General features: G+C 35.6%; 1 protein-coding gene across 1 annotated transcript in view; it reads left to right on the top strand.

Annotated features, from left to right (window-relative positions):
• The window catches only part of LOC135195668 (bifunctional heparan sulfate N-deacetylase/N-sulfotransferase-like), a 77,642-nt gene extending 51,562 nt beyond the window's left edge, over positions 1-26,080 (top strand). The window contains exons 4-10 of the mRNA XM_064222049.1: positions 1,718-1,846; positions 2,979-3,161; positions 3,541-3,761; positions 7,609-7,735; positions 12,537-12,865; positions 12,996-13,116; positions 21,540-26,080. Of these exons, the coding sequence (XP_064078119.1) occupies positions 1,718-1,846; positions 2,979-3,161; positions 3,541-3,761; positions 7,609-7,735; positions 12,537-12,865; positions 12,996-13,116; positions 21,540-21,632 (1,203 nt within the window). The 3' untranslated portion in view covers positions 21,633-26,080. The remainder of the gene's footprint in view (positions 1-1,717; positions 1,847-2,978; positions 3,162-3,540; positions 3,762-7,608; positions 7,736-12,536; positions 12,866-12,995; positions 13,117-21,539) is intronic.
• The last annotated feature ends 612 nt before the right edge of the window (positions 26,081-26,692 follow it).

Below are 26,692 nucleotides of genomic sequence, written 5' to 3'. Positions count from 1 at the left end.
CAAATTGATTAAAAATTTGCTATTTTGTTGCAGTCTTGCAGCAGTTTATGAAATTTGTGAATGAATCATGAATACTACAATATATATATTGTAAGGAACAGTTCTCAATTATTTGTTGGTTACCCTAGTTTAGGGTAGAAGTCACCAACATAAAGATTGTCGCTTTATGATAAGCTGATATGTTATTCAGAAATATTTTGCAAAAGAAGAATTGTTATCATCTAAATCATTATAACTTCTGCATTTCTCCATTTCTTTCTTGGAAGAGAAATTAATTAAGATGCTGCCTGTTTGTTAACATATTTCAAATTTCTATTTTAAATGTCTCGAAATTAAATCATAAGAGAATGAAATCATAAACAAATTTGAAAACATTTCTTAGAGATAAAAAGTGAGAGTTAATGGTAAAACTATGTAATGCCAATACTTACCAAATGGAATCATGTCTGCTCCCCAAAATTTATATCTTTTAGATATTAATAGAAAAAATATAGCAATATGTAGAAAAACACATTTCCTGATTTCATGGAGAATGACACTTTTCGAGAAATACTTCAAAATCTAATCTCACTGTGAAAGAAATATGACTCAAAATATATTGTTTCCATGAATAACAAGTGAATGAGGTAGCCTAGTTACCAAACAGTCCTAAGATTGTTTACAGATTATGCACATTTTGTTTAACAAATTATGAATATCTACTTTTAAATATTTCACATGATTTAATAATCATTTCCTATAAGAAAGTATTATCAGTAATGATAAGAAATGATAAGGTAACTTTTTATTGGCTTGAAAATTGATGACAGAATTCAGATTTAAGCTTCACTGATTAAAGTGTGTCAATGGCAAGCAGATAACAACACGATGCTAATGCCCTGTGTGAGCAATTTGTTGGTTTGCATATTGCAAGATTTAATGTTGGGAAAGATTTCTAGGCAGACAGGCATTTCAAAGACAGCCGTTCGTCTGTGGTTGTGGCGATTTGATGAATCTGTCATGGTAACAGATCTTCCAAGTTCTGGACATCCAAGACTTACTACTGTGACTTTTTTACATGCTATCGATTACCTCAGCTTTTAGAACTTTGTTACCACTTCCATTAATTCATTATTACATTGCACATCTTGGGCCATGAATTGTGGAATTATAAGAATTCCCTTGTAAAGTTATTGTTTAGGATCAAGTTGGCTGTTGCTTCAATAAATCCTTTATTGTGCATGGCAGTATGACAGTTTAACTTTTGTGTTTGAATGTAAACAACCCAAGAAAGTTAGACTGTATTTATAGGTGAAGACAATAAAATCCGATGACTGACTTGTGATTCGTAATGTTCATTGTTCCAATTCAAACAGTCAGAGACAATCCTTTCTTAATTCAAAGTGAATAGTTTTAACTACCCCAAGGTATGTTTTTCCAATTCTCGGCTGAATGGCAAAAGAGTGAGATGTTGTCATATTCACTAGTAACTCAGATCAGGGGGAAAGGAGTTTTGTCCGGGACTGTACCATCCCTGCTAATACAGGTCTTTATCTTTACTGTAGGTGGGAGTTTATAGTTTTTTATATTAGAATTGCTTTTTTTATGTCTGTGTTATCATGCATACCTTGTTTACACTAGTTGCTGTGGCAATGATTGTAATCAGTTTTCTTTGCAGAAAGATCCTTAGCTGTAGAAAACATGTTTTGACTTGTATTTTTTTTCTGTTGTCAAACAGGTATTGCCAAGGCAGACTTGTGGTCTTTTCACCCATACAATATTCATAGATAAATACCCGGGAGGACGTCAGGTGTTAGACTCCAGTATCCATGGTGGAGAATTGTTTCAGACAATTGTCTTCAATCCAGTAAGTTTAAAGTGTTTATAATTTGTTTCTGTTACAGTTTTGTATATTTATTTTTTATGGTAGAGCTTTTACCAGTAGGATGACATTCCTGTTGCTGAATAATCACTGGTTCCATGCAACGTAAAAACACCATACAAACAAACAAAAACAAACAGTAGGATGACAATGTTTGTTTCATTATACTTATTATGTACAGTACAGTTCTCTTGTGTACGGTGGTCCCCCGTATTTGCGGGGGATGTGTACCAGACGCCCCCACGAATAGTTAGAATCTGTGAATAGTTGGAACCCCTATAAAAACACTGAAAACAGCCTATTTTGTTAGTTAAAACTCAAGAAAAACACACTAAAAATTTTTATGTGTGGTTTTTTTAATAGTTTTATCACAAAAAGTGCATTTTATGATGAAATTGATAAAAAAATAAACCAGGAATTTCTTGATATTTCTCATAGAAAAATACTGCGAATATGCGAATTTTCCACGAATAATGGGGGGAAATGTTCCAGAGAGAAATGCGAGAATGCACGAGTCCGCTAATCCGGAGAACGCGAATACAGGGGTCCACTGTACTGTATAATTTTGTACAAAATTATCATTGATGGATTGTTGTGGTAACTTTAACTAAGTTCTTTTAATATTCATTTTTTTTAGTTTAGTAAATATGGGGAAGCCTCAGCTTGATATTTTTCCTTCCATTTCTTTTTTTTGCAAATTGGTTACCTGTTCTGTGGAAGAATGCTCTGCATGCTAATGGGACAGTTCTGGACTCCCATAGGGCTGCCTGCTTAACAAATTTGGTTGCAGCAGTGTTAAGTCTGAAAAAGATGATCTTGGCAAAGAAATATATGTTTAAGAGAGAAGATTTTGAATATACATACACTTTACAAAATTATATTTTTCCAGTTTAGTGTTGCTCGTTACTATTGTTAGTATTAGTTAAATTTCATTCCATGCATAAGTTTTTGTTCATATTTCATTTTTGAATAAAATATTTATCATTGCCAAGTTGTTTGTGCTAGACAAGAATCTTTTTTTATATTATGTTATAAGCTTGCAGTCTCAAAATTTTTTTTGGTTTTCAAGTGAACAGTTATGAAATGTATTCATTAATTATGGCCATAACTTTTACAGATAAGCATCTTTATGACACATCTGAGTAATTATGGGAATGACCGCCTGGCTTTGTACACTTTTGAGTCAGTGATCAAATTTGTCAAATGCTGGACCAATTTAGTCTTGCGAACTATACCACCTCTGCAGCTAGGCGAGAAGTACTTCCATATGTATCCTGAGGAAGCTGACCCTATTTGGGGGGTATGTCAGTGAAACATTTTTCCTTTTATGACTGTCGGAAGGTTAAATTTAATCTATAGGAGTTTTTAAATTCTATACAAGAAAATAAATCGGAATACATTCTGCTGATATCCATACAATTTGCTATATAAATTAACACAAAAAATAGAAAATAGTGTTGAATTTCTATACCACCCTTGGTAGTACCCTAAGGGGAATTTTAATTTATGCAAAGAATTGCATCTAAACCATATCTATTATAAAACTGTAGATGTTACTCATATTGACTGAAGAGTAATATTCTGAATTGTATTTCAGTCTGCTTGAAGTGAATAGACTTTAGTGCTAATTACACTGGAGTTATTAATGTTGTTTAGTATCACATATGTGCTCTTTCCAGAATCCATGTGCTGATCACAGGCACATTGAAATTTGGGCTAGAAATAAGAGCTGTGAGCAGCTTCCAAAGTTCCTGGTTATTGGTCCACAGAAAACGGGAACAACTGCACTTTATACCTTTCTAGCCATGCATCCTGCCATTGTTGCCAATTATCCGTCTCCTGAAACTTTTGAAGAAGTACAATTCTTTAATGGGAAGAACTATTTCAAAGGCATTGACTGGTGAGTGCTATTGCAGTTATGTATGCAATGTTAGTTGAACATTGGGGTTTGTGTGTGAATTTGCCTCACATATAGTATTTGCTGTAATTGTTACTATTGTATGTATTGGTTATAATTCATTGTTAAAAATTTAGAATGAAAATTGTATAAATCTGTTAGAAAATTCATTTATCATAAATATTGCATATACTGGAGGAGTCATTCTTCATAATCATTATTTTTACATTAGATTATTCTTTTATGAGGTTAGATAATTGATGATTTTTTTCATTATCCACTATCTTGCTCATTATCTTGTGAATTGCTGTCTGGCTCCAATAATCATCAGTATCCTTTCTTGTTTTTCACTCTGGTCAGCATCCATTTCTCCCATATTTTCCTATGCCACTTGCCTCCCTCTTCTTGTAAAGTATACCCAAGTACAGGCGGCCCGCAGTTAACAGCACAATTGCTCAGCGGCGAATCGGTTTTACGGCTGTCGTGAAAAATATTCATTAAAGAAATAAGGCATTTTAAGGTATTTTTACGGCACAACATTCAGTTAACCGCCGCTAGCGCTGTTGTCTAACGAGTTCATACATTTGTAGAAATGCCATTCAGACCATAAAGGTTATGCAAATTAGGTTAACTTTCATGTTCTTTCTTGTGAGCCGCCGCCTGCCACTCTTCTGAAAATATAGTTAAAAAAAGTGCAAATTAGCGATCGGTGTGTCGATTTTATAAGTGTTCATGCTTTTATGTTTAAAATGTGCATGAAAATGTATTACATATAGGGTATTTTTATTTTTGTGCAGAAATATGATAAAAAGGTAGCTTTTGAAACTGCCCTTCAAGTTATCGAATATACAATGTTTTTTCATGTTCATTCTTGTAAGCCGCCGTCTGCTGCTCTTCTGAAAATATCGAGTTGAAAAGAGTGCAAATTTAGCAAACGATGTGTCGAATTTTTAATTGTTTATGCTTTTATGTTTAAAATGTGTATGAAAATTATTACGTATAGGGTATTTTTATATTTGTACATAAATAAGATACAAATTAAGGCAGCCTTTGTAACTACGCTCCACATTGTCAGGGGATGTTTTTTCATGTTCGTTCTTGTCCGCCACTGTTCTGAAAATGCAAGGTGTTATTTTATTAATTATGCATCTTTATACATTATTTCACTGTATCCAATAATACTGCATGTATTCTCATATTAGTGTATTATAAAATATTATGGCAAATTTAAGCCAGTATTCCGCGGAGAGGCCAATTTTGTGGTTTGAAATCAGCTGATGGCAAATGCGAGTTTGTTTTGCCATGACGCAATTCTGAGCGAATTCTCTTGCTTCTAGTTAGCATAAACGAATATCTAGATACATACTTGACTTATATGAGACAAGGTTATTTTTCCTTATACGTGTTTTTAGGGGGAAATATGAATTGAATATGTCTCGTTGTGAATGTGAACTACTTTTTTTTGTGTTAACAGATTACGTTGGCGGCATGTTTTTGCGTAAAAATATTACGATATTCCGTTCGCAATTCTCCTTTATCTACGGTTGTGTTTGATGGCATACGTTTACTGGAGTTTTATCCCTGTTGCCGATGTACGATAATAGTCATCAGCAGCTTGAACAGTTTTCTCAGTTTCAGTTATAACTAGGTTTAAATTTAACAGTATATTTCCCGATTGATCTTTGATCTATATTGATCTTTGATCAATAGCGAATAAAGTTATTACATTAAGATATCTCAGTTCTATTCTATACATAACGCCATTTATAACAACTACGGTAATAGTGTACTGTAGTATGATGATTGAAATACAAGCCAAACAGATGTTATCCACTTCGGTTGTATTTAGAAAAAAAAAAAGTTGTTTCTCATTCGGTTGTTCATGGGTGTACACGTTCACGCAACGAGTATAACGTTAAAACCATACTTTCATCATTCTCCTTTGCTGTTATTGAACTTATGTAACTAGAAGATGGATAAAGTTAGTCCATTGTAATTTGGTCTCTCATAAAATCGGACTATCATGAGACGAATGATCGAAACTTGAACACTACAGCTACCTGTACACTGTATAAACCTTATTATATCTTTACATAATCTAACACCCAAAGGATTAAAGCTAGGCTTTTTTCTCTTTACAGTATTTATAATGCTTTAATATACTCTACAGTACTACTATACAGTAAATTCTATAGTACTATACTGCATAAATATAATTTTACTTATTGCGCCGTTGTGGGATTATGGCGCCTTTGGCTGGTCTAGAGTTTTGAAAGAAGGTGTACAGCGGCCGTAGGCTTTTAAATCACTAAGTGTTGAAAATCACTTAGCGTCGGCGGCCAGGAGCGGAACCCCTGCCGCTAACCGAGGGCCGCCTGTATACTTTTAGTCTTAAATGCCTTCAGTAAACTTGTAAATCTTGATTCCACCACTATGTGTTTATCTGCATTTGCATTGTCAGATGTCATGCCACATACTGAAATTATTTGTAAAACCTTTCACTGAGTTACTTTATTGTTCGTTATACAGTAGCTCACCATATAACAGTAAAGTGTCCGAGCTCAGAGGTCTGGATAAACTAATCCTTTATGATAATAATACTCCATTATAAAGGAAACTCCTATATATCGTTGTATGTATATAAATATATACGGAAAAGTAATAATTTGCAAAAGTTAAACCGTACAACTATATGTATATTGATGATTTAAATAAAGGTTGTTTTGCTTGCTATATCCAATAGACTGTATCTGGTTTACGATGGGGGTTCCGTTCTGATGCCATGTCATAAACCGAAATAATTGCCAAAAATCATAATAAAATCTTACTTTTAATCCTTTGAATATACTCTGGGTGTCTTGAAAACAACATAACCTATCAGCCTACCTCATTGCCACCAATTCCATGTTTTTTTTAATTTTTACCGGTATCCAACTGATGCTTGAAGAGTTATCCATAAGTTACGACTAGGTTTGTTAGCTATGAAGAATACAAATTGATTAAAAATTTATATTGAGATTAATGATAATTTTAATAAAAGTGTTGTTTTAATGTATCTAATCATATTATATGTATTATTATCATATTACAAAAATATGAACAAAGCAATGATGTGCCATTTGCATTCTGGTTTTGTTTACATTCTTAAAATAATCAGCTGATTGGGTTTTACTGACATCAGCACTGTCTTTAGTGGCTGAATGGAACTATAAAGGGACTTATTTATATAAACAAACAGTACCTGTAAAGTAAGATAAAAGCCTTATTATTAATATAAACTGCAGGACAGTTAAAACTTTAGCATAATTTTTAGAGTTGAAAGAAATGTAAATTAATAAGGTAACAGTTCGGCACTCGATCTGGAGGCAAAAATCCTCAAATTGATATTTCCATTTCACACTGATATATCCGGTTGTACAGTGTACCACTATCCATTATATCGGTGAGCTACTACTTTAATTTATGCTTACTGCTTCTAGCACACACCATTTCATCTTTCACTAAGTACGTATACAAACTCATTTCAGTTCCACTCCAATAGACTTGTTATTTGTCAGTGTTGTTACCAGTTGGATTATTTGCATTTGTATCTAACCATAAGTATACAACGTGCAGTTGTTCATCACACTTTATGCTGGTGTCTCTACCACTTCCCGTACTCCTTGTTGTCTTTCCTACATTTGGCATACTGAATCACATTTGGCATACTGAATGTTGACTTTTACTTAGCATATTATCATTTGTGTATCTTTCATTAATGGCATTGTAATTTGAGTGATAATAATAATAATTTAATTTTTAAAATCTTTATCAGAGTATTTTGCCATTAATGTAATTTTTCTCATTTTAGGTATATGAAGTTTTTCCCTGTTCCAAAGAATTCATCCAGTAAGTTCCTGTTTGAGAAAAGTGCCACATACTTTGAAGGCGAGGTGGTTCCAAAGAGAGTGAAGGCCCTTCTCCCCAATGCAAAATTGGTGAGGATTTTTCTATTTATTTATGTGTACCATATTTGGCATCATAAAAAAGGTAAAGGATATTTGCATCATAAAAAAAGTTAAACGATATTTATACCAGTGACAAGTCATTTATATATCATTGTAAGAGTCTTAGGGGAGAAAAGAGAGTGGCTAGTGGATGGATGAAAGCAGTGCCATGCAAGGTACACCATGAGAAATATTTCAGTAAACCTTACCCAACATGACAAAAAAATGTCATAGTTATACCTTGTTGGAAAATAGGCTGTCCGTTATCTGCCTTCTCACTTGTAGTTAACTCTGTTGGCAATTTTGAATGAATTTCACTCAGGTTATTTATGGTCTTTTGCTAAATTGGTATTCTTAGGACAATGTCATCATTTGAGGGTTCCATCAGGATTTATGGAGGAAAGAATTCCTTGAGTAGATTGCCTAAATTAAAGTATGATGGCCACTCTTATATCTAAGGGTTATTTAGTCCAAACATATGATTTAGACAATAGATGTAAGGAGTGTAAAGGTTAGGATATGGAGAAAATGAAGGCTTTCTGTGCATGGACTTTCAGTTATTTCTTGTTCAGCAGAGACATTAACTGAGGAATTGGAAAGTCTTTCAGCTATATTTATTTCAAAGATTGATAGACTTCTTTCAGCTCTGAAACAGCAACCACTGCCTGTTATTCCTGATCCAGACAGGAATTCGGAATCAGGAAATGATGATGATAACTTCATGTTTAGGTATGAACAACCCATGAAGTTCTGTAAATCAAGAATTTGCTGAAGAATAAGACATAGCCGCCCCATTTAGTCTTGTGGAGCTGTCTCTAAAGCAATAGTCTTATTATAGCCAAGTTCGTTTTAAATCAGTCAATGCATCTTTGAATGCGAAAGCTAGTGGCACCAAACCCTTTGTCTGGTTTTTTCCTCCTCTTTTGTACTCAAATAATGCCAAGTATGTATTAACAAACTGGGGAGCTGCCAGAGTAATTTCTAACTGCCTCAGTTGACCCTTGAATTTGCCAGTTTGGTAGACCCTGTCACGAGGAAGCCTGTTCAGTTGGTCAAGTCTTGTGGTTCTCACTTCAGATGAAATGGACCATTTCATTAAGGTACTATTGTGTTCATTAGAAATTTTTTTATTTATGAGACTGGTCTTTAGGCATTGTAGCTCATAGTATTAAGACAATGGCATCACACTTACTGCTGGAATTTGAACATTTAAGATAAGGAACTCTTGGGTTTCCTAAATATATAGACTGGCTCATAATGATGGCACGGAGAGATGGCTAATTTGTTCTGTAATGTCATCCTGAAGAGAAGGGAACAACTGCATAATTTGCTGTCTAGGAATGCTTCTCCAGGTCAAAGAGCAGCCCTATTATTGGACTAGTTAGAACATTTGAAATTGTTTAATTTGGATCTTGTTTAAGACATTTCGGTGGAGTTTTCCAAAATGGACACTAGGGGCTTACTTATTCAAGCTTTGAAGTTTAATGCTTCTAATTATCCGAAGCAATTTTCTCCTCTGGTTTTTAGATCCATAAAAGGAATTTTGACACCACCCTTTTTTGCTTTTCCCAGAAGAGGGAACCTTGTCAGCATAAAAGTGTTTCTGTTACAGGAAAGAATATAGCAAAAATGAAGAATTAAGCCCTATGTTCCAAGAAGGTGCCAGTTTAGATAATTTTCTAACCAATAAGGCACTGATCTGTGGGTTGTGCAGGTACTCAAGGAAGGTTATGTGATCACATTCAGAGGAAGAATACCTTTTTCTCTAGTCCTGATAGCCTTTCAGGCTCCCTTGCACAACTGTGAAAAAATCAGAACCTTGTAAGAGAGCTTAAGCATTACTAGAAAAAAATGTCATAGCATTTGTGTTATCTGAATTTTACAGTCACCTCTTTCTAGTGTCAAAGGTGACAGTGGTCAGAAGCCGGTGCTGGATGTCTCAAAGCTGAAGCAGTTTGTGAAGCTTATAAGATTCTCCATGGAATTGTTCAAGATAGTTCTTAAGGCCATTCAGGACTATTGGACGATTATAATAGATCTCAAGAAGGATGCCAAATTCCACATTTTTATCTGTGGAATCCAAGAAGTATCTTAAATTTGTATTCAACAGAGTAGTGTATTAGTAACGAGTCCCGTTTTAGATGGCTGCACCTAGAAAATTTGGAAGTTCTCTTGCATGTAGGCATTAGCTCATTTTGGGAAATTCTTTGGAAGGGATTCTGACAGTGAAAGAATTAATCCTCAGTTAATTGGAAGGTTGGGCATAATAGTCAATTTTTCCCATGTCTAAACTATAATTCTAGCTCTTTCAATTCATAGTCTGGGGATGGAAATACTTCTTTTTCAAGCCCAACTAAAAAATGGGTCAACAATCTACTTCAAATTGTGACAGAATTTAATTCTCTGACAATTCGACTACACTGTCTTACATGGGGCAATGGAGCTACAAAGTCAATCAGTCTTTGCAATTTAGTCCAAGATTTGATGAGTTGAAAAATAAAATTCCTACTGAATGGATCTCAAGTATGGAAGAGTGCAAGTGACTATGGAGATTAGAAGCCAATGGTGGATCTCTTGCCATCTCCAGGAACTATTGTCTTCCAATATATTGTTCCTTCAATCCAGACCCACAAGCGTGGGCAGTAGATTCAATATTAATTGACTGGAAAGACATGGAATTATATGCCTTTCCCCCATTTACCCTTGTGGGGCAAGTAATGAGCAAAGATCAGCTATTAATTGCAGGATGATCCTAATAGTTCCTTTGTGGCCACAAAAGGAATGGAGGCTAGACCTGCTAACACTTCTGGTGAATTTTCCAAGGTACTATCCCAACAGAAAAGATCTACTTGACCTCATGTTTGGAAATTCTATGCATCTCCACATGCTTCAACTGAGGGCATGGCGACTCGGTCATTGTTCAAAAAGATCATCACCTCGCCAGCTATTTCATCAGTGGTAAGTATATTGGTCCTGGTGTCAGTCTGGTGGGATTTTCTGCACCAGAACCTGTATAAATACCATTACTTATTAAGTTTTTTGGATACTTTAGGTTTGGCAAGAAGTTATCCATCCCTGTCATTATTGAAGCTCTCCGCTAAGTTGTTCCTTTTGGTCCCCAAAAGTAGGTGGGGCCTGTCACCTACACAAGACAAAAGAAGCGCTAATGCGAATTTTGAATTTTTAGTCTGCTGTGGTTGAAAACCTTGTAGTAGCTATGTAATTACAAATAGTCCTCGTTATCAGCGGTTGTTCTACTAAGATGGCTTGATCAGTGAAAATTGTTAATAACTGAAAATCAGCAATCTTTGGGACTTGTTGGTGGCTGATAATCAGTTTTTGGGAACAATAACCGGGTTTGGGCGCTGATAACCGGTTAATGGCAACTCTTTTACATATGAATCGGTACTAATACTCTATCATTGGCAGCAATAACCGAAAATCGGCGTATTTCGGCGTGCTAAAAATTGTTGATTTTTGGAGTGCTTTTCAGCACTAGACAAGCCCCATAAAACCAGACTGCCAATGACCGGGGACTGCCTGTACTTGGTAAGCATATATAAAATTATTTTATCATAAAAATGTCATATTCATAGTAAAATTCTGTCCTTTGTGGTAGAGGTATGCATAACTATGCTGTCTGTATTTAAGAAAATTGAAAATCGATTTCTTAAAAACACAGGTTGATGATTTAGTTGGATTTCTTTATTTGCTTTATACATAATTAGAATGTGTAGAAATTAATAATTGTTAATTTAGTCAAACTTAATCTTTATGATAAATCCTATGAAAGGTTCATCAAACTGACAGATGTATTTATTGAATATTAATTGTATAAATTTTGCACAATGGACCCCCTGTATTCGTGTTCTCAAGATTCATGGATTCATCTATTCGCCGCTTTCTCTATGGACTATATCTACCTATCATTTGCTAGAAATTCGTCTATTTGCAGTATTTTTCACTGAGAAATATTCACTAATTACTGTTTTTCATATAAATTTCATGACAAAATGAACTTTTTGTGATTATAATATTAAAATATTCAGGTAAAGCATTTTTAGAAGGTTTGTCTTGCGTTTGAACTTACAAAATAGGCAGTTCTGAGAGATTTTAGGGGGATTTTAAGTATTCACAGATTTTAGCTATTGGCAGAGGCGGGATCTGGTACCCATCCCCCGTGAATACCTGTGGTCCACTGTAGTATCAGTAGGAGTCAGCCATATGAAAATTTAATATTTGGAAGCTGTGTTCTGGTTTAACCTGCATTAAGATGGTTGTTACAGTTTTACATAAGGGTTGTGCATTAGTGGAAATTAAATGTTTTTGAGGCCGTGCTTGATTATGGAAAAATAATTATGCAAATTGTGAAGAATTATGTAGAAGTATTTTTTCTTGCTGGATGGGTTTTGATACTTTTTGTGATGAGAATGAGGGTACTGTTTGTATACCTACAAGATGCTATGGTCTGATATTGATTATAATCGGTTTTAACAAGACCACTGTTTAAGTTTTAAGCTCACATAAGACTTGCTCAGTAGACTTGGTCTTAAGGTGAAACTTGGAGGAAGGCAAATTTAAAGAAGTTGGTCAGCTAATGTAGGAGAAGGATGAAAAGTAAAAGGGTTAATGCAGTGCAGATGGAGTTAATAGGGATGCTGAAAAGACCTTTAGTACCACTGTAGGCTTGGATGGTAACCAACACCCCCCTTCCCCCAAGTTCAGGGTCTTGTAATCTGTTCAAACGGATGTTGTAATTTTTTTTTATTAACGTGTGAATTAATGTTTTTAGGTTGCCATCATCATCCCACCTGGAAGGAGAGCTTATTCTTGGTACCATCACATGCGTGCCCACCATGACATGACTGCTCTTCAGTACACCTTTTATGAAGTTATAACAGCTACAGACAAAGCTCCAAGGCTACTTAGGGACCTGCGAAATAAGTGTTTAAATCCGGGCATGTATGCCAAACACATAGAAAGGTGGTTGGATTACTTTCCTGCATCACAGCTGACAATAATTGATGGAGAAGAACTCAGAAATGATCCTGTCTCAATCATGAATGATCTGCAGAGATTTCTGAATATTGAGCCATTTTATAATTACACAGAGCATTTAAGGTACTATTTGAAATTTATTTGTCTTCATTTTCCTATAATGGTGATGACTACACATAATGAAGTGATTTTTGTTTTTCTTACTAGTATGTTCATCCCAGAGTTATACGTACATCAGTGTATCTTTTTCCAGGTATGATAAGAGGAAAGGCTTTTTCTGCCAGGTCATTGAGGAAGACAAGACAAAATGTCTTGGTCGTGGCAAAGGACGAATATATCCACCAATGAATGAATCTGAGGCAAAAGTGCTTAAGGTAAGATTTAAATTTAGTTCAAGCAGTTTTGAATCCATGGGTTGTAGGCAACTGCTAAGGCTGTCATGAATTCAAAACATCATTTACACTAACTTTTTATTAGCACACATTAAGGAGTTATTCATCAGTTCTCAATTTGTAGTCTTTTTTTGTGATATAAAATTATGCAATATTCATAGAAAGCCAGCAATATTGGGGACTAATTTTTCTGAAGAATAATGGTAAGAGATAAATTATTTTTGTTTATATACAAAACAAACCTTTGGTCTTAACATTAGGATAATCTTTCAGCACCAGCTGGAAATCAGATAAATAAAATTAATAAAAAAACTTGTTATCTAGGAACTATTAGCATCTGTGCTTGCTCACGGGGTATTTGAGAGCTCCCACAATGCCTTCGACATCCTGTGAGCGAATCGGTTACTTCTTTACCACCTTTAAGAGAGGACGTGATTACTCTTATCTCTTTAATCCCGGTTTATTGCCTGTTTTTTCTTTTCTATCTTTTCTCTGGGTGTGCTTAGTGTGTGTGATCTTGTAGGTTTGTACAAGTTGTGAGAGATCATGGAGAATTGTGCCTCACCAAAGAAGCTTTATTTGGGATCTTGCAAGAAACAAAGGAAATGCCCTGAAGTGAGTGGGTTCCATTGTTTGAGATTTTTAACTTCTGTGTCTACGGATCCTCACCCAGTGTGCAGTAGGTGCAGAGAAAACTTATGTACAATTACTAATCCATGTTCAGTTTGCCATTGTTGGTTGATGGAACAAAGGAAAAGATTTTTTGAAAGGGTCAGTATAAGAGAAAGGAACGCCTCCATCTTTGGATAACCAAGCGTCTTCAGCTTCTTTTGTTCTGACCATGCATGATGCTGTTCCTTATGTTTCATCACCAGTATTTGATGTTTCACATACCCCTTCGGTTTCTTCTGATTTGTTGTTGGAGGCATCAAGAGGGGTTTTGGGCAATTTAGTATGTAATTATGCTCCCTTCTTCCCTGATGGGAGAGGGAGAGCATTGCCATCTTTTTCGTATGTTTCAGCTCCTTGATACGCACAGAATGGAGGGGATGGGGGTGGCATTAGGCCTATCGGGGGTACCAACCTTGGATGGGTTGTTGTTTTACTATATGACACCACGCTTCCCTCCGGGTCATCCGTCTGTGAGTATCCCTCCTCCTCCTGGTCTGCAGTTTATAGGGGTGAATGCTATGACAGCTGCAATGGCGCATATGATTCCAATGTAGTATACAGAATTTAGGAATTAAGTTTGCAGCCCCCTGCAGGGATTCCATCAGTATCAGCGTCTTCCATCAAGTGTGGTGACATCACAGCCTGCTCCCTCAGTGACATCACAATCTAACATGGTATCTACCATAACGTCACAGCCTACTTCCACTCACATCTTCATTGTCGATGGATGCAGCTACAATTTTAGACTCGGTAGCACACACATTTATGGAGAAATCACAATCTTTGGAAGAGAAGATAAAGAAGACAGTCAAGAAGAAAAGGCGTAAATTGTCTTCTTTTTGTTCTTCTAATTTGTCTAGTTCTAGTGTGTGCACCAGTCAATTGTTGGAAGATAAGCGACACTTTGGCTAATCCTCATGCCAAGAGGAGAAAATTAATTTCTTCTTTATCTTTGAGCTAGGACTGTCACATCCTATCAAAAACAAAGCGCAACAGGTAGTTGCTAGTGCTGGAAAGCAAAATGGCGGCCGTCAATTGGATACGTCGTCACGGCTGAAGGGATCAACGGACACTGGGGTGGAAGAAGCTGGGATTACTGTGCTAACCGTGATGAGAAAGACGTTTCAGGATACTCCACAGCTGTTTTGGGAATCAGGAGTTGGTATGCATCTATCTTTATATGGAGGAATGATAATGGTAGTTTATATTTGACAACGTCTTTGACGGTTGAGTGAGAGAGAGGGAGAGATTGGTGGAGAAATAAATGGGAGTGGTTTAATGGTGTTCGTAAGCGTGTGTCTGTTGTGGCGCTCACTGTGTATATCAGTAGTGAGCATCTGTTACATGCGTCGGGAGAAGTGAGAGAGTCTGAGAGGAGAGCCGGTGCTGGTCGTAGCAGTATTGTTGATGGTCAGTTATATTGTGGTTTTTGAAGCTGTTGTTTGAATTGTTGTTGGTATTGTATGTTTGAAGGTTGTTGAGTTTGTTGTGCTTGTGAGTTCTGTTGGGGTGTAGATGAGTTGTTGGAGTTTTTGTTGTGGTTCCTTGATATTGTAGGCAGTGTGTTGACTTTTCAGGTAATTGGTTTTTGGTATGGATAGTGATTTATTAGTGCAGTGGTCTTTTGTTGTATAGTTGTTGAATTGTGTGGCTGTTGTCCTTGTTCGGTTGTTTGTGTGTTGTGTTACGATGGCTAGCCTAGTCCAGCCTAGTCTAGCCTAGCTATATATCCAGCGGACAGCAGTGCAGCTTCTCACCCTGAGTCTGAGGTGAGTACATGTGTTTGTGTTTTAAGTTTTTTGTTTTTAAGCTTGTAAACCTGCCTCATTTGAAGACTGGGGAGTAGGTTCCAGTCTCTCCTGTAAGACCTTTCAAGATGAGGAGGAAAGATGATAACGCTCCAATGAAAAGGTCAAATAATGCAGCATTGGTAACCCTGCTGAATACACCGGTTGAAGTGTCAATTCAGCCTGGGACAAGAAGATCAAGGTCAAGATCCCCAACGGCCGTTGTTGACGATAGTAGAAACAGTGATGACGTAAGTTATGTACTTCAAGGGAGCCGTCATCCTGGAGGAATAGTCAGTGTTCTCGCTCTAGGTCAAAGAGCATTGAAAGGTTTAGACGTTCGCATTTACCTGGTGGCTATTCAAGAACTAGCCAACAATGGCCGTCAGAGAGACAAGAACACAGGTGCAGCGGTCGTAGGATTGGGGAACCGTGGGATTCACGGTTCCCCAATCCTACGACCGCTGCAATTCAGAGTTCTGTTTTTTGGATTGATAACTTAAAAGCAGACATTTCCTTCTTCAGTTTTGTCACAGCTTATGCATTGTGATAACTCTGGAGAAGTCGAGTCTGGATCCCAGTCAGAGGCAGGTGCTTAGGGATGATTAGAGACACAGTAAAGGTCAAAGCTTTCCCTTCAGATCAGAGGAGAGAGAAGTGCAAAGAAGTAGTGAATTCCTTCCTGGGAAAGGAAACACAACCAGCTAAGCAGTGGAAAGTAGTTCTAGGGATTCTAAGTTCCTTGCAGAAGTTAGTTCCATACAGGAGACTACACCTTCAGTCTTTACAGTAGACGAGTTTTGGTCACCAAGTGTAGATCATCCATATGGGCAGATTCCACTGTCAACAGAGGTGAGGAATGATCTACTGTGGCGGTTGCAAGACAACAATCAGGACAGTAGGAGTACCCCTTCAATAATTCTCTCCAGATCTTTTGCTGTTCTTGGATACGTCACTCGAAGATTGGGGTGCTCACTTGGAGGAGCTGATGATTTTGGGAAAAAGGAGCCAGAAGGACAGAGAACTTTATATAAACGTGCTAGAACTAAAAGCAGCATTTCTATCACTACAGGAGTTCCGGGAGAGGGTGAAGGGGCACTCAGTAGTATTGATGTCAGGCAACACTTCATTAGTAGCATATGCAAACAAGCAAGGAGGTTTGGTATCTCGACAGTTACACCTTTTGACAGTTCAACTTCAGTGGGCTGTAGAAAACATGATAGGCATCAGGGTCAGATATATTCCGGGAGAATGGAATGTAATAGCAGACAAGTTGAGCCACCGGGATCAGATTCTTGTATCAGGAAATTGCAGACAGAATGTTTTTTATCTTGTGGCAAAGACTGGTCATAGACCTGTTCTCCAACAAATACAACAAGAAGTTGGAGATATATTGTTCTGTAGTACCGGACAGAGAAACAGTAGCAGAAGATGCCTTACAACATCCGTGGGACAATCTGGACGTATATACATTTCCTCCGTTTTGTCTAATCCATCAGGTTGTGAACAAGGTGATTCGGTCTCAGAATCTCAAGGTGACTCTGGTAGCCCCCTTGTGGCGGAAGGCAGAATGGTTCCCGGACCTGTTAGAACTCATAGATGTGCCGAGAGAATTACCTCCCTGGAGCAACCTACTATATCAACCACAAGTGGAGAGGTACCATCAGTCAGTAGTCCCATCTCTTCATGGGTGGAGACTGTTAAGTATCTCCTGCGAGCGAGAGGCTTTTCTCAAAAAGCAGCATTGCAGATGGCATGATATATCAAAGTCATCGACAGTGTGTACCAGGGAAAATGGTCGGTTTACCGTGATTGGTGTCGTAGACGGAGTCTTTCTTCATTCAGAACTTTTATTCAGCATTTAGCTGATTTTCTGATGTCCCTCAGAACAGAAAAACAATTTTCTATATCTGCCATACAGGGGTACAGGGCTGCACTAGCTCTGGTTCTATAAATGAAGGTGTAGACATTTCCTCTTCATGGGAAATAGCTATGTTAAGCTATTTCCCATGAAGAGGAAATGTCTAAACCTTTCATTCATAGAACCAGAGCTAGTGCAACCCTGTATCCCTTTATGGGAGATACAGAAAATTGTATTTCTGTTCTGAGGTATATCAGAAAATCATCTAACTGCTAAATAGAAGTTCCGAATGGAAAAAGACTGTTTACAACACCAATCACAGTAAACAGACCACTTTCCCGGGAAGAATTTTGAGGAGTCCTGTTCCCCGAAGGAACTAAAGTCTCCTGATTGGGATTTAACCATGGTATTGGATAGCCTTACTAAGCCCCATATGAACCATTGTGACAAGGCATGAACAGAAGCTTGCCTCTAAAATCAGCCTTCTTGTTGGCTCCAGTATTAAGCAAAAGGGTAGGGGAGTTACATGATCTGTCAATGAGGTGAAACATTCCAGAGGTTGAAGTCGATAGTCTTTGAATTTATACCAGAATTCATAGCCAAGACTCAAAATCCATCAGTGGCAGATGACAGATTTGTTTCCTTTTCTATACCTTCTTTGGGAGAGTTTGTGGATAATGACCCTGAAGAAATGTTATGTCCTGTCAGGGTACTACGAGCGTACGTACTTAAAAAAGAACTCTGCATCTCAGACCTAGATGTCGTAGGTTTTTTGTGAATACAGGCCAGGCCAGGTCAAGAAAGAAGTTTCCAATAATACAATATCATTTTGGTTAAGAGAAATGATCAGGAATGCACATTTGACAGAATCTGGACAGTTAAATAATTTTGTGAGAGCTAGAGCTCACATCAGGGGCCTGAGCTGCTCTTTGGCATTTAAGAAAAATATGTCCGTTGAGAGGATTTTGAAAGTTGGTGTTTGGCTACATCAATTTAAAGGATGTTGCCCATAGTTCCTTCGATACTTTTTCCTCGCGTCTGGTGGTGGCTGCTCAGCAAGTGGTATAGCTCATCCAGTACCCCTGGTGGGTCAGTTAGTATCAAGTCTAAGATGAAGGTATGAAAGTAGAATGAATGCGATGACTTGTCTCGTTTCTTTCCTACGTTTTCTATCTACTTCTTTACCTATGGGCAGTAAGAGGAAGAATATCATCATGAGCTGGAACAGACAAGATATAGGTGAGTGAGACAGCCTTATTGTAAGGTAATCAATAAAATAAGATACTTTTCAGTAGCAACACACCACTCTGTAGCAAGGAGTGGGGTGATAACAAATCCACATACAGGATACGTGGGTTTGTTATGAGGACAGATAGCTCTCCATCTTCTGCCAATGCAATGAACTGTTACGTATTGTATGAAACACCCAGAGAGGTGAACCAATAGATTCTCATATATCATAGGTTCTGAGGTTGTAGTCAATTGTCTTGGAATATTTTTATTTGGAAGTGGACTAAAGGTGGCAGACTCCCAGTCAGTTAAGAGTACTTACCTCCCACTAATGAGGAAGTCTATCCTAATCTCAAGATTGAAGGTTTGTTTTGTAAACTATGAACAAATGACAAATATTTAATCAAACCACCCCTCTGACAGTCAAAACTGGGTTGGAAGAGTAACTGATGTGGTCATGGAATGCCCAAGGCATTGTGGGAGCTCCCAAATACCCTGCGAGCAAGCACATATGCCAATAGTTCCTGGATTATTCCAAGATTTTTTCTTTTTTTTTTTTACCAGATTTCCAGCTGGTGCTAGAAGATTATCCTAATGTTAAGACCTCAGGTTTGTTAGTTATGAAAAAATACAAATTGATAAAAAAATTTGTCATTTTTTATCATTTGCATACTTGACAGGTTAAATTAATGTTTATGAATACTTTAGGTACAGCAATAAGCTGTGCCTATGGTTTTGTCCCAAAAGTATCATAGATCTCTGGTGTCCTCTTGAACCTTTTGATAAAATATTTTATCTCTTGCTTTTATAATGTTATTATTGCAATATTAAAATGAATTGGTATTTTACACATATTACTGTATGTATTCACGTAACGAGCGATTTTCTTGCTTCTAGATAGCATAAATGAATCTCTAGATACTCTATTTATATGGGAAAAGGTTATTTTATGTTATACAAAGTATTCACAAGTTGACATGCAACTTGAATATGTATCGTTGTGAACTAAACTTAGTTTTTTTTTTTTTTTGTTACTAGATGTCTTGGTGCATGTTTAATGCGTAAAAAAGTCTACAGATTCTGTTCGCTATTTTCACTTGGTTTCATCATAATACAAACGTTACATATTTATTTTTTATCAGAGTGAAAACAGTAACGTGTTCTTTCATGCCCAATAGTTTTGATTAAAACACGTTTCTCTCAAATTTTATTTATGCTCAAGTTTAATAGTACCATGCCGGAGTTTAAGGGAGTTTCATCCATGTTGCTGATGCACAATAATAGTCATTAGTATCATGAACATTGTTTTCTCAGCTTCAGCTACAAATTGCAACATAAATTTATCAGTATATTTCTTTTCCAATCATTTCTTCCCTCCAGTAGTAATTTATCAGTATATTTCCTTGCCCATCAAGGTAGAAATATATCAGTCCTATTCTACTTAACATCATTTGTAACATAACTACGGTAATTTTTTACTATCGTGTCATGGCTGAAATGCAAGCAAAACAGCTGTCGTTATCTGATTCGGTTGTTCATAGCAAAACAGTTGTTTCTCATTCGGTTGTTTATGGCTGTACATGTTTATACAATGAGTATATTGTTACTAACAATACTTTTAGAATTCTCTTTTACTTTTTAAATGTACTTAACTAGAAGATTGGATAAAAAGATGGAGAAAAGGTGGTTAGCCTAGAAGATGGATAGATAAAGAGATAGAGGAAAAGAGGTTAGCCTATTGTAATTTGGTCTCATAAAATGAACTCGTATAATACATGAGATACATGATAAAATCATTTTTTAAGGATGAAAATTTTGGGGTTGCACGATATGCGAGATGGCGTTTTTCATGAGTATACTTGGTATATATAATAGTATATACAGCTCGGTATGAAAGAATGCTGTACTGTATGCATATTGAAAAATTAATGCCAACAATTACTGAAGTGACTGGTTGAGGTCTTTTTCCATGCCCTTACTCAATGATATTGTGTAACCCCTTCCCACTTGTCAGCAACCTGCCATACCTATGTACTGTTTACCTCTTAGCTAACTAATTGCTCATCTCTTCTGCTCACATGTCCAGACCAATTCAGATTTTAAAAACTTGTTCTGTTTTTGAAGTTGGAAACTCCATCTGTGCTGCTTCCCTATTTATAATAAGATCTTCCCAACACATCCCAGCCATGGATTTCATTATGGAGTTTTCACACCTTTTCTGATAAATAATGTCAAATTTATTATCAACATTTCAAAGCAAGATGAAATAGGAAAACAAAGAAGAAATTCAAAACAAAATCAAAGGCAGGAGGAAGATTAGCAAACCTAGAAAAAAGCAGTACAGTTTTATGTATAATTTATTAAAAGTTACTGGACTTCAAGCAAATATGGATAGTCAGAAGGGATGATGTCTGCAAATATGCCAGAAATACATGAGGACCAGAAATTAGGATCAGGTTGTGATATACTAAGACCTTCAGTGAGCTTGCCTACACAATTTTAGAATATAGTGTACAGTATATACATAAGTCAAAGTTGATGTACGAATTACTAACAAGGCGTGAAATTATTCTGGGAGAAGAGGAAGAAGCTTGAGCAAGGAAAAATCAAGTCATAATATCAGGCTAGAATGGTGGTGTTGGACAAGGTTTAGGGCGACAGACAGGTTTAGGATGACATGGTAGCTAGCCAACCTTCATAAACTATCATTTAGCTTAGATAAAAAATGCAAATTAAAAATAGGAACAGTGGCATCACAGATGCCATTGTTATTTTGTCAAGAAAACACATTTTTTTTATTTACAGTAAATTATAATATTTTCCAAGATTACAAAAATATATTTTTTATTGCACAGGATTTTTATCAGAGCTACAATGTTGCCTTGGAGAAACTGATCACAAGATTAGAATACTCTGTACCTACTTGGCTTGAAGATGACCTGCAATAGTGAAGCTTGTCGAGACCTACCTTGACGATCTGGGTAAGCTCCATGGAGTTTGATGTAATGAACTTATGAGTGATATTCACTCAAAATTCTGCCGTTGTAATTACAGTACGTATATAGTACATGGATAGTTAAGTCTTGTACATTAATGTGAGTGACATTCACTCTCTTGCTTCTCTTATTTTATGAATAATTATGTGAATAGATAATTGGTATCTTGAAATTAACAAAGACTTTGAGCCACTGATGTGCGCTGAAGGGTGTTACAGGAGAAAAGATCAATAGGTTGCTGATTTCACATATGGAGGAATTTTATATCTGTTTGAACACCACCACCACTTCTTTCAGACATCCATTGTGTAAACTAATTAGTTACTTTTCATTGAGTAAATTTAAAGGCTGAATATTACTTACTTAATGCAAGTTAAATCAGTATATGTAGAATTTAAATAGCTTTGCAGTCAAATACTTTTTTACTGCTTCCTGGCGTGGTTGAATCATTTAATACAAAGAGTAAAGAAAGTCTATAGGTAAGGTGGCTGAATATCATACAACTGGTATGAAAACTTTCATTACTTTCAAGGTAGCAAATTATTTTGAGTTCACAACTTAATTCCAGTGCAATACTGACATGGAGACCTGCATTAGTTAAAGTAGTGGGTCATTATTTTGAAATCACAGACTATAGTAGTGCAAATACAGAATACGTAGGAAAAACGGTACAGTCGACCCCCACTGTTCTTGGACTCATAAGTGGATTTTTCTATGGAACATATATATATATATATATATACACATTATTAGCGGAAAATTCGCCTATTCGTGATAGCATTTTTCACTGAGAAATATATTCACAAATTACTATATTTTCATATAATTTTCGTGACTAAATGCACATTTTATGATAAAGCTATTAAAGTACTCAAGTATAAGCATTTTTAAAGGTTTTTTTGTTTTTGAATTGTCAAAATAGGCAGTTCAAGTGTTTTTAGAGGGGTTTTAAGCTTGTATGTATTCGCAGATTTTAGCTATTCGCGGGCGGGTGTGGTACCTATCCTTTGCGAATATGGGGTCCACTGTACCAGCTTTTTTTAAACAAGTCCTATTCCAAGAGAGGTCAATATTTTTTATATATAATTATGAAATATGTTTGGCATTCATTACCAATGGTTAAATGCAGTGTGATAAATTTTCGTTTCATATACAGATATTATGATACTTTTTTAGCATTCATAATAAGAACAATCAGCAGTCGTAAAAATATTTGACTTCATTAACTGTTATTGCTGTTATGTATGTGTAAAGCCAATTGTATACAGCACCAAGTCCATATATTTCTGCAATTGTGCATTGCAGATTTTGTCTTGAGCTGATTTATAATGTATTGCTTTAATGTAAAGCTAATTTTTTAAGAAGTCCATAATTTCTTCAATTGTGTTTTGGCAATTAATAGTCTAGGGTTTTTTTTTTGCCCAAGAATTTGAGTCAAATTAAAAGAATTAAATATGCAATGGATACTGACTGGGGTGGTTATCTAGGTTTTTATGTTTTTTATTTTTTTATTTTAAAGATTAATGAGAACATGTGGTATAACATTTTGTCTGATTTAAAGCAGTAATTGGAATACAGTAGTTTGAAATCAGCAGAAACTAGGATATGCTGTAGCAAGTCCTTTAGAACTCATATGATCCATGTGCAAAATTTTTAATGAAATTTAGTTCTTTGAGTAAGTTAGTGACTTCAGGGTAATGACAAAATACTGAAGATCTCCTCTGCATAGGCATTGAAGATTTGATGAAAATGGAAATGTTTGTACAGTATTTTTATGGTGCATCAATATTTAAATTTTCAAGTTCTACATTATTATGTTGCTTCAAAGCACAAAACTCAGAATGAAATAAGTGTATCCTTTTGTAGTTATTAGTCTTAAATATTATTGGTGTATCAAGTTCCTTCAAATATTTTCTTAGGTTTGAGATTAATGTATTATTATATTGCAAGCAAATTAATTATATTTTCCTGAATTAACTTTTGTCATAATTTTTTCAAGTAGTTTTTGAATCTCTGAAGTTAATGTGTGAGTTTTTATAACATGCTAATATGATATGGTTGTTTTGAAAGGCCCTGTATAGAAATAAAGTGTAGGTAGTATGAGAATAAGTAGAAATGAAAGTATGTGTTCAATTTCTAGTGTGGAGTCTCGCTCTGAGACATACACTAGCGTGGAGTTTCAGTCTGAGGCATTACATGTGCTTTGGAGTGAGTTCTCTTGTGAGACAAATGCCAGATATGAAGCCATTGTGGGATACTCAAATTTGAAAAATAATCGGAAAATCTTTTGATGCTCTAAAGATATTGAAAGTTATAACTTTAAAATGACTTCAAGCATTAGATAAATTTGTTTTAATTGCCATACATGCTTGCCAGAGAAAAATTACACTGAGGGGCTTTTATAGTTAGACCTTATAGTTAGTTACTTATATACAGGAAAAAGAGGAGTATTGGTACATGTATGGTAAATATATGTGTAAGAAAACAAAGGCATTAAGCAACATAGATATATAAGAAAAAAGTTGTAAGAGACTTACATGCATTCTTATGCTTATATACATTCAGTAGTGTCAATTAAATGCAATAAATTACAATGTTGCACATACAGTATAAGATACATTCAAGACAGACATTTTTCTGGGCCACATATTTCTGCTAATGTGAACTGACAAATATTTCAATACATTGTTTTGTAATAAAGTTATTAAAAGAATCAGTTACATCCAATATTAAGACATTACCATAATTAGCCCATGATAAAACATTGCCTTTTCTTTAAATCATTCATGGAAGGGTAATCATTTGGTAAAATGGGCTGGGTAATTTATTATTTGCATGTAAGGTTAAATGCTAGCTTGGATATACCCGAGCAGGTAAGAAGAGGTGCCATTTCAGTATATGAAGAGATCACAGGTCTTGCACATTTCAGCACAGCCAATAGCTGCATGAATCAAATCAACATTTGTTATTGCGTGAGACTTTATATTGAATTTGATATTTTGTCATATAGTGCCATCCATTAGTTAGCTACTTGATAAATAATGTATACAGTAATTTACAGATGTTAAGGAAATGTTTTACTGATTTCAAACTTTAAGAATATTGTGGTAAAAGGATTATAGTACAATGTGAATGTAAAACCAAACTGTATTTTAGGATTAGTTCATGCAAAGAAGGAATGTGTAAGTTGTTGTTTTGCTAATGGTCATTATCTTCAGTTAGCTTAGGGGTGTTTTTGTTGATTTTGAGAATTTGATGAATAAGGAAACTTCTGATTACCATATATACTTGAGCATTGTGTGGCCCTGTGAGTGTGATTCACTTTTTTATATTAAATAAGTTAATACTTCCTTGTCATAATGCAAAGAGTTGCAAGTTAGGTATTTGATATTTTATATTTAACTAAAGTTACCTTGGATTATAAAAATTTTTCTGATATTACGGTCTCTTATTTTTAATGTAGCTAAATGTACCTGTTGTGTGTTTAGTAGTGGCACGGTCGGTTTGGTCTTGGCCTGCCACCTCGGTGGCCGTGATTTCAACTCTGGCATTCCATTGAGGGGTCAGAGATGTGTATTTTTGGTGACAGAAGTTCACTTTCAACATGGTTTGGAAGTCAGGTAAAGCCGTTGGTCCTGTTGCTGAATAACCACTGGTTCTATGGAACGTAAAAACACCATACAAACAAAGTAGATAAATTTTATTATATGTGATGCATGTTTTAATCAAGTTCATTCATTCTTAATGCATTTTTTTTATTTTGTATGTTACTGTACAAAACCATATTGCTCATTTCTGTGACACTTGAAAGAAGTCATAAAAGTTTATATAAATATTACTAAAAAAACATTTTACCCTTGAATCTTATATAAAAAAATTTTACTCTTGAATTTGTTATAAAATATTTAGACTGAATTATTTAATACCTGCTTAATTGCTTTTTCTTGCTTCTCCTCTGTCTGGAAGAAAGAGGCAAGATGAAATTTAGGTACTAATCCTAAAATATTACTGATATATTATATAAATATGTAATTATTAAATTTTCAGAATTCTACTTATTATTTTGTTTATGGTTGGCTAAGGTTAATTAAAATATTTGTATTTGAATTTGAGCGAAAAAAGCTCATTGAAAATATCTGGACAGTGGGCCCCCGTATTCGTGGACTCACACATTCGCAGATTTCTCTCTGGAACACATAACCCCATTTGTCGCAGGAAATTTACCTATTCGCAGTAGTTCTCTATGAGAAATATCCACAAATTCGTGGTTTTTTTTATCAATTTCATCATAAAATGCACTTTTTGTGATAAAACTATTAAAAAAAACTAAGTATAAAAATTTGTAGTGGGTTTTTCTTGAGTTTTAACTAACAAAATAGGCCATTTTAAGCATTTTTGTAAGGGTTAACTACGCCGTGGAGGGTTAATAGGGCGAGGGGGGGGGGGGGGGTTGGTGTCTAGTACACATCTCCCACGAATACGGGGTCCACTGTATTTAGGGGTTGCAAAACTATTAAGAAATTTATTAGTTAACATGCATAATAGCTGACAAGGTAAAGCCAAAGTAATGAAAAGGAAAGCAATATAATGGTTTTTATGGTTTTATACCTGTAACCTTGCATTAGATACTGTTATATATATTTGATTTAGACCTCAAAATTTTTTCTTGGAACTTCACACAATATTCGAGTATGTATGGTACATGTTAGCATATTTGATGAAGTTAGGGATATTCACTTTCTATGTAAATTATTTGGATTGTGAAGTCTCATGGGAAAATAAGTTGAAACTGTTACAAGCTTTGCAGCCCAAATGTACTTTTTCCTTCGTGTGTATGTTGGCCATTAGCAGTGAGAATGAGTGTTTGACTTGTATCAGATTATTAATTTAAGGATGCTATTTGAAATCTGGGATTTTATGTCAATTGTTTAGCATATCAGTGTTTATTGGTTGTTGTGGAGAATGGATTGGTGTTGCAAATACTATAGTTATGAATTATCTACAATGTTTTT

Source organism: Macrobrachium nipponense, chromosome 16, assembly GCF_015104395.2.
Source record: "Macrobrachium nipponense isolate FS-2020 chromosome 16, ASM1510439v2, whole genome shotgun sequence".
Lineage (NCBI taxonomy): Eukaryota > Metazoa > Arthropoda > Malacostraca > Decapoda > Palaemonidae > Macrobrachium > Macrobrachium nipponense.
This window is presented reverse-complemented; position numbering and strand designations above follow the sequence as displayed.